Genomic DNA, 9,442 nt, shown 5'->3' with positions numbered 1-9,442 from the left:
GCTGCGCATCATTGTTAGTCATTTTTAGGACTATAATTTCCATGTAAAATGAAAATATAATTGCACGAAATGTGTTTATAAAAGGCAAACATTTTCCCGGATAATAGACTACAACAAAGTTTTCCCGTGTGCAACTTCTGTAAGTGCTTTTATTCTACTGCTCTATGCCACAACGCAAATGCGATGATATGCATGCAATGCCTTCTGGTACCTCAGAACTCCCCAGGTCAGCCAACTCTCGCGCTCACTTTTTGTTCCGGCACCTCCCAATCTACAAATTAAGCACTCGTATTAGCCATAGTCTTGAAGGGTATGAGGTTGGCGGTTGCAAGCTTCATGATCACCAAAAGGTGGCGGCAGTGATGCATTATCTGAACTTGTAGAATTTTTCCTTGAGCGATGTTGAGTTGTGTAGCCTAAACAGTATACCACCTTGAAACTGAAGTTTAGCTGTCTTTATACATGTCCGAGGTAGTCTATTGTAATAATTACAGTGAGTAGTTATTGTACATAAAGCGAATGTTGGCTAATTACAAATATCCTCTCAACATAATTACAAACGTCCAACTCTAGCTCTCCATACCTATTGTGGCGTCTATTTTCGATGTTTCCTCTGCCATTCGTGAGGGTGGTGTGGCAGTACTTGGTCGCGGTAGTCTTGTAATTTACTTTTTAATGGTACTACTCATACTGTACTTCACCCTGACTCAGCTGGCTGCACATGTTGTATAAGGATTAGGCTACAACGCTAACTTCGAGACGTCAACACTAAAAGAAGGCGGTTCTTCATTGAGCCCTACAAAATCCAAAGGCAAAAGAGACCAGACTGTTTTCTCTCAAGTCTGCAAAAACTTTCTGTTACAAACCCCCCGGGAAAAACTTTCTGCAGAATGGAAATATCCAAAGCAGATGACATTTCGACTGAGCAGGCTGCCAATTTACTAGGTTCACCTGGTCGAGACAATCAGATGAGACAGAGTGGACAGGTCCATAAAAAGAGGTCGAAGAACCGCATGGTCATCGTTGCGGTGAGTGGAATTACTTTAACTTTTCGGGCTTGGTAGGCTATGGTAAAACTAGGATCAAGTGTACCTGCGCTGTCTGCACTCTTGGTGATGTTATATCGCATGATGATACAATGTAACCTAGCCAAACTTTAAAGCCAATTACCAGCATGCATAGCCTACATTTCAATTAATTTGTGGGCATGTTATCTTTTGGATGGCACACATTCAATGATTCGTTCATAGGCTATTGCAAGCGAACAGGTGTTTATGTTATCGAATTTGATAGGCTATTGAATTACATAAAGGAGCAATGACATTGTTTTACAAACAGTTGAGTAGGCTAAAACGATCTTATATTTTGGGTTCTGATTGGGTAAGACAGTTAAACTAAGCTGATGAGGTATTTTTACATTGTATTTCTTTTAAACGTTATTTTACCAGGTAAGTTGACTGAACATGTTTTTATTTACAGCAACAACCTAGGGAATAGTTACAGGGGAGAGAGGGTGAATGAGCCAACTGGAAGTTGTGGATGATTAGGTGGCCATGATGGTATGAAGGCCAGGACACCGGGGTTAACACCACTACTCTTATTATTAAGTGCCACGTAATCTTAAGTGACACAGAGAGTCAGGACACCCGTTTAACGTCCCATCCAAAAGATGGCACCCTAAACAGGGCAATGTCCCATATCCCTGCCCTGGGGCAATGATGTTCAATCATTAATGGCGATATAGTAGCGATCCTCCATATAAGAGCCACGTTACAATTCTCACCTAGCGGATTAATCCGATTGGCATGATTCGTAGGGTGTTTGCATTTCACACCAGGGACCTGGGTTTACTTCCTTGCCCAGCTGTTTTACTACAGTGGTGTCAGAAGTGAGATGGCGGCCATGAGGCCATCAGAACGCACTACAGGACATGTGAGGGGGCACAAGGACCTGCCTTCCCATTTGGAGGGTCCGTTTAGCGATCCTCACCAATTCCCACCAAGCCGGTTAACCTCTTTCGTGTGACGGGTAGGGTGTTTGCCAGCGACCCGAGTTCACTTCCCTACTTGCCTGTGCCAGCCGTTGTGGTTGTCTGAACCTGCAATTACTATATCCTTAAGTTCAAGAATGTCTCAGTAGCCTACGTGCGCTACTTACAGCGCAATGTCTCAGCAATCAGCTTGCGTGCACTTGGGCAATATGTCCTGTCAGACATGAGTCAACTCTCTTCAGGAATCATTCTGCAAACATCGGTTTAGAGTTGTGAAATATTACAACAGATGGCAATATTAGAGCTTGTTGCCATACAGACTGGTCTCATAGACTAAACATAACATAGTAAACGTAATGCCGGGACACTCAACTTAGTATGAAATGTTACATTTGGTATGGTTGCATAAGATTACTTAAGGCAAAAACATAAGGAGTGGTGGTTGGTCTGAGTGGATGGGCAGGTGTATAACGTGAACGCCTAGCAACCCGAAGGTTGCTTGTTTGAAACTCATCACGGGGACCTTAGCTAATTAACTTTGCAAATACTTACTACTGTTTAGTTACTTTGCAACAACTTAGCATGTTAGCTAACCCTTCACCTAACCTTAACCCTTTTAGCTAACCCTTTAACCCCAAATCCTAACCTTAACCCCTAGAGCTAGCTAGCATTAGCCACCTAGCTAGCATTAGCCACAACAAATTGGAATTTGTAACTGTATCATACATTTGCAAATTCATAACATATTGTACGTTTTGCAAATTTTGAACATAATGTAAATTTAGCAAATTCGTAACATGTCATACGAAAGGGATGATCGACATCCGCAAATGAATACATTTCATACGATACCAGTCAAAGGTTTGGTCATTCAAGGGTTTTTCTTTATTTGTATTATTTTCTACATTGTAGAATAATAGTGAAGACATCACAACTGTGAAATAACACATATGGAATCATGTCGTAGCCAAAAAAGTGTTAACAAATCAAAATATATTTTATGTTTGAGATTCTTCAAAGTAGCCACCCTTTGCCTTGATGACAGCTTTGCACACTTGGCATTCTCTCAACTAGCTTCATGCTTTCCCAACAGTCTTGAAGGAGTTTCCACATATGCTGAGCACTTTTTGGCTGCTTTTATTTCATCCTGCGGTCCAACTCATCCCAAACCATCTCAATTGGGTTGAGGTCAGGTGATTGTGGAGGCCTGGTCATCTGATGCAGTACTCCATCACTCTCCTTCTTGGTCAAATGGCCCTTACACAGCCTGGAGGTGTGTTGAGTAGGGATGTACAATATATCGGTGAACATATCGGAATCGGCCAATATTAGCTAAAAATGCCAACATCGGTATAGGCCTGATGTCTAGTTTGACGCCGATGTTAAAATATCGATGTCAAAGCTGACATGCATACCTATATAACGTAGGTACATGACGTAAGGACGCCACGTAAAATGTTGCACTACACGTGCAATACAGCATCCCTAATCTAGCCCACAATGTCTGCTGTGTGGATTGAGCAGTCAACAAGTCAAGCAGTCATTTGAAAGAGTAAGAACATTTCAGCAAGACAACTCAAAAGCGAAATCCATTAAAACCAAGATAATGGAATCCATTGCCCTTGACAATCAACCGTTCTCTGTCGTGGGTGATGTTGGCATTCGCCGACTGGTCGAGCACCGGTACACACTATCAAGTGCGCTATTTTTCAGATGTTGCCCTACCAGAGTTACACAGTCATTTTTATATTTTTTTATTTCACCTTTATTTAACCAGGTAGGCTAGTTGAGAACAAGTTCTCATTTGCAATTGCAACCTGGCCAAGATAAAGCATAGCAGTGTGAACAGACAACACAGAGTTACACATGGAGTAAACCATTAACAAGTCAATAACACAGTAGAAAAAAAAGGGGAGTCTATATACATTGTGTGCAAAAGGCATGAGGAGGTAGGCGAATAATTACAGTTTTGCAGATTAACACTGGAGTGATAAATGATCAGATGGTCATGTACAGGTAGAGATATTGGTGTGCAAAAGAGCAGAGAAGTAAATAAATAAAAACAGTATGGGGATGAGGTAGGTAAAAATGGGTGGGCTATTTACCGATAGACTATGTACAGCTGCAGCGATCGGTTAGCTGCTCAGATAGCGTCACTGCTATTAGCTTCACGACATGCATACTATGGAACGCCGTTTGGGTCTTTGCGATCAAAACATATATAGTAGCATTGTCAAAGCTGTACAAAGAAGTCTGTAAACACCAGCCACGAACAATGTGTTTTCAATACCGCGTTGGTAATAAAGTATCATTTGTTCGACCGCAACTTCAGGGGTAGCTAGCTTTAGCTTGGTACCAAGCTAGCACCAATACAACCAGCGTGAAAACAATGACCAGTAGAAACTGCAGTCATTTTCATTATTCTTAGCAATGATTTAGGAATCCTTGAATCCAAGTATTGTTGTTCGCCTATTGAAATTAAACTTCAGTTCATGAAAATAAACTCATCAAAATAAGAAATGTCCTCTCACTGTCAACTGCGTTTATTTTCAGCAAACTTAACATGTGTAAATATTTGTATGAACATAACAAGATTCAGCAACTGAAACAAACTGAACAAGTTCCACAGACATGTGACTAACAGAATTTGAATAATGTGTCCCTGAACAAAGGGAGGGTCAAAAGTAACAGTCCGTATCTGGTGTGGCCACCAGCTGCATTAAGTACTGCAGTGCGTCTCCTCATGGACTGCACCAGATTTGCCCGTTCTTGCTGTGAGATGTTACCCCACTCTTCCATCAAGGCACCTGCAAGTTCCTGGACATTTCTGGGGAGAATGGCCCTAGCCCTCCGCGCCAACAGGTCCCAGACATGCTCAATGAGATTGAGATCTGGGTTCTTCGCTGGCCATGGCAGAACGGACATTCTTGTCTTGCAGGAAATCACACACACAACGAGTAGTATGGCTGGTGGCATTGTCATACTGGAGGGTCATGTCAGGATGAGCTTGCAGGAAGGGTACCACATGAAGGAGGAAGATATCTTTCCTGTAAAGCACAGCTTTGAGATTGCCTGCAATGACAACAAGCTCAGTCCGATGATGCTGTGACACACCGCCCCCAGACCATGACAGATCCACACTGATCCTCAACACTGGAGCCTTCAAGGGTGCGTGCTCAGTCCCCTCCTGTACTCCCTGTTTACCCATGACTGCATGGCCAGGCACGACTCCAACACCATTAAGTTTGCAGACGACAAAACAGTGGTAGGCCTGATCACTGACAACGACGACACAGCCTATAGGGAGGAGGTCAGAGACCTGGCCGGGTGGTGCCAGAATAATAACCTATCCCTCAACGTAACCAAGACTAAGGAGATGATTATGGACTACAGGAAAAGGAGGACCGAGCACGCCCCCATTCTCATTGACGAGGCTGTTATGAAGAGTTATGAAGAGGGCACGACAGCCTATTTCCCCTCAGGAAACTAAAAGGATTTGGCATGGGTCCTGAGATCCTCAAAAGGTTCTACAGCTGCAACATCGAGAGCATCACTGCCTGGTACGGCAATTGCTCGGCCTCTGACCGCAAGGCACTACAGAGGGTAGTGCATACGGCCCAGTACATCACTGGGGCTAAGCTGCCTGCCATCCAGGACCTCTACACCAGGCGGTGTCAGAGGAAGGCCCTAAAAATTGTCTAAGACCCCAGCCACCCCAGTCATAGACTGTTCTCTCTACTACCGCATGGCAAGTGGTACCGGAGTGCCAAGTCTAGGACAAAAAGGCTTCAACAGTTTTTACCCCCAAGCCATGTTCGTCCTGTCTCCCTGTAGCGCTGTCTTAGACATACTTCTCTGTTTATCATGTATGCATAGTCACTTTAACCATACATTCATATACATACTACCTCAATTGGTCCGACCAACCAGTGCTCCCGAGCAATCTACATTGTGTCCCACCACCCGCAAACCCCTCTGTTACGCTACTGCTACTCTCTGTTCATCATATATGCATAGTCACTTTAACCCTATCTACATGTGCTTACTACCTCAATCAGCCGGACTAACCGGTGTCTGTATGTAGCCTCGCTACTGTATATAGGCTGTTTACTGACCTAATTGTTCATCTAATACTTTTTTTGCACTATTGGTTAGAGCCTGTAAGTAAGCCTTTCACTGTAAGGTCTACCTGTTGTATTCGGCGCACGTGACAAATAAACTTTGATTTGATCCTCCACCTCTAAATCAATCCCGCTCCAGAGTACAGGCCTCGATGATAAAAGCGAATCCGACCATCACCCATGGTGAGACAAAACCGCGACTCGGAGGGTGAAGAGCAATTTTTGTCAGTCCTGTCTGATCCAGCGATGGTGGGTTTGTGCCCATAGGAGACGTTGTTGCCGGTGATGTCTGGGGAGGACCTGCCTTACAACAGGCCTACAAGCCCTCAGTCCAGCCTCTCTCAGCTTTTTGCGGACAGTCTGAGCACTGGTGGGTCCACAGTGTCTCCTGACCCCTCCAGTCTCAGCCTCCAGTATTTATGCTGCAGTAGTTTGTGTCGGGGGGCTAGGGTCAGTTTGTTTTATCTGGAGTACTTCTCCTGTCCTATTCGGTGTCCTGTGTAATGAGTGTGCGTTCCCTAATTGTGCGTTCCCTAATTCTCTCCTTCTCTCTCTCGGAGGACCTGAGCCCTAGGACCATGCCCCAGGATTACCTGACATGATGACTCCTTGCTGTCCCCAGTCCACCTGGCCGTGCTGCTGCTCCAGTTTCAACTGTTCTGCCTTCTTATTATTCGAACATGCTAATCATTTATGAACATTTGAACATCTTGGCCATGTTCTGTTATAATCTCCACCCGGCACAGCCAGAAGAGGACTGGCCACCCCACATAGCCTGGTTCCTCTCTAGGTTTCTTCCTAGGTTTTGGCCTTTCTAGGGAGTTTGTCCTAGCCACCGTGCTTCTACACCTGCATTGCTTGCTGTTTGGGGTTTTAGGCTGGGTTTCTGTACAGCACTTTGAGATATCAGCTGATGTACGAAGGGCTATATAAATACATTTGATTTGATTTGGTGGGGGGATTGTACGTTCGTGGTGTAACTCGAGCAGTTGTTGCCATCCTGTACCTGTCCCGCAGGTGTGATGTTCGGATGTACCGATCCTGTGCAGGTGTTGTTACACGTGGTCTGCCACTGCGAGGACGATCAGCTGTTCGTCCTGTCTCCCTGTAGCCCTGTCTTAGGCATCTCACAGTACAGACGTTGCAATTTTTTGCCCTGGCCACATCTGCAGTCCTCATGCCTCCTTGCAGCATGCCTAAGGCACGTGCACGCAGATGAGCAGGGTCCCTGGCCATTTTCCTTTTGGTGTTTTTCAGTCAGAAAGGCTTCTTTTAGCATCCTAAGTTTTCATAACTCACCTTAGTAGCCTACCGTCTGTAAGCTGTTAGTGTCTTAACGACCGTTCCACAGGTGCATGTTCATTAATTGTTTATGGTTCAGTGAACAAGTATGGGAAACAGTGTTTATACCCTTTACAATGAAGACCTGTGAAGTTATTTGGATTTTTACAAATGATCTTTGAAAGACAGGGTCCTGGAAAAGGGACATATCTTTTTTGCTGAGTTTAAATAGCTAGCCAGCTACTTAACCCTGTTGCCCATATCCAACGTTATAAGCAACCAGCTAGCTTCATCTGGCTAGTGAGGCTCGACCGGACCGGGTTATGTATTATGTAACGTGCAGTCCCATTCAGATCCTGATTGGTCAACAAGCTTATGACACGTCAAATAGTGTTATTTGATACACAAGGACCCAAACGGCGTTCCATAGATATCCTGGTTGAGAATGAAATGAACAATGAAACAGCCCAGCAAGTAAGTGAAATAAATCGTTTTTGATTATGTTTTACTGGTAATGGGGATGTGTAAATGCCAACAAAATAATTTTTTGATCAGTGTATGGGTGTGTAACCTTTTTTTAAAACTAGGCAAGTTAGTTAAGAACAAATTCTTATTTACAATGACTACTTCCCCGGCCAATCCCGGACAACGCTGTGCCAAATATGCGCCGCCCTATGGGACTCCCAATCACAGCCGGATGTGATAGAGCCTGGATTCAAACTAGTGACGCCTCTTGCACTGAGATGCAGTGTCTTAGATCGCTGCGTCCTTGTGTGTGTTAACTATTTAACTGTACTAGAATGCTTAAAAGGCCGCATATTTAAAAAGAAATACTGGTTAAATGACACCAATGAGAAGAAGAGACTTGCTTGGGCCAAGAAACACGAGCAATGGATGTTACACTGGTGGAAATCTGTCCATTGGTCTGATAACTCTAATGAACTTATCCTCTGCAGCAGAGATAACTCTGGGTCTTCCTTTCCTGTGGCGGTCCTCATGAGATCCAGTTTCATTATAGCATTTGATGGTTTTTGCGACTGCACTTGAAGAAACTTTCAAAGTTCTTGAAATTTTCCGGATTGAATGACCATGTCTTAAAATAATGATGGACTGTAATTTTTCTTTGCTTATTTGAGCTGTTCTTACCATAATATGGACTTGGCCTTTTACCGAATAGGGCTATCTTCTGTATACCACTCTTACCTTGTCACAACACAACTGATTGGCTCAAATGCATTAAGAAGGAAAGAAATTCTATAAATGTACTTTTAACAAGACACACCTGTTAATTGAAATGCATTCCAGGTGACTAACTCATGAAACTGGTTGAGATAATGCTAAGAGTGTGCAAAGCTGTCAAGGCAAAGGGTGACTACTTTGAAGAATCTAAAATATATTTTTTATTTGTTTAACACTTTTTTTTTCTGACTACACAATCCCATATGTTATTTCACAGTTTGTCTTCACTATTATTCTACAATGTAGAAAGAAAAAAAAACTTGAATGTCTTGGATTTACATACAGAATAATAATACAAAAAGTCAACCAATAACAGGAATCCTTCATGATTACATGAAGCAAATTGACATTTTTGAGTAGTCTTGCTCAATTAACCTGGGGTGTGTATAGCTACTCCCAACATTTGGGTTGTGAGATGTGTATTCTGTTTAGTGTCCTGAGGCGCCTGCTGTAGCTTTCCACCGGACAGGGTGTTAACTTTCACTGGACCTCGATACTTTACCCGTGGCTTTCCCTGGACACCAGCCAGGTTTCTCAAACACCACACACACTATTACGCACGTGTACACACACACACTCTTGCAAACATAAACACATCTACACACACACACACACACACACACACACACACACACACACACACACACACATATACATACTTGCACAATATTTATTTCTAATATGGCTTTTCCAGTAAGCCATATTCGACTTACGACATCACACATGTACAGCATATGATTCATGAAACAAAGTCCTCAGAGTTTTCAAAGCACTCCAAGATTAGGACCTGAGTTGTCTTTTATGCTCTTTA

At 43.4% G+C, this 9,442-nt stretch overlaps 1 protein-coding gene across 1 annotated transcript in view; it reads left to right on the top strand.

Annotated features, from left to right (window-relative positions):
- Positions 1-451: 451 nt before the first annotated feature.
- enpp1 (ectonucleotide pyrophosphatase/phosphodiesterase 1) overlaps positions 452-9,442 on the top strand; it is a 41,067-nt gene continuing 32,076 nt past the window's right edge. The window contains exon 1 of the mRNA XM_020496254.2: positions 452-1,028. Coding sequence (XP_020351843.1) covers positions 891-1,028 — 138 coding nt within the window. The 5' untranslated portion in view covers positions 452-890. The remainder of the gene's footprint in view (positions 1,029-9,442) is intronic.

Source organism: Oncorhynchus kisutch, linkage group LG12, assembly GCF_002021735.2.
Source record: "Oncorhynchus kisutch isolate 150728-3 linkage group LG12, Okis_V2, whole genome shotgun sequence".
Lineage (NCBI taxonomy): Eukaryota > Metazoa > Chordata > Actinopteri > Salmoniformes > Salmonidae > Oncorhynchus > Oncorhynchus kisutch.
This window is presented reverse-complemented; position numbering and strand designations above follow the sequence as displayed.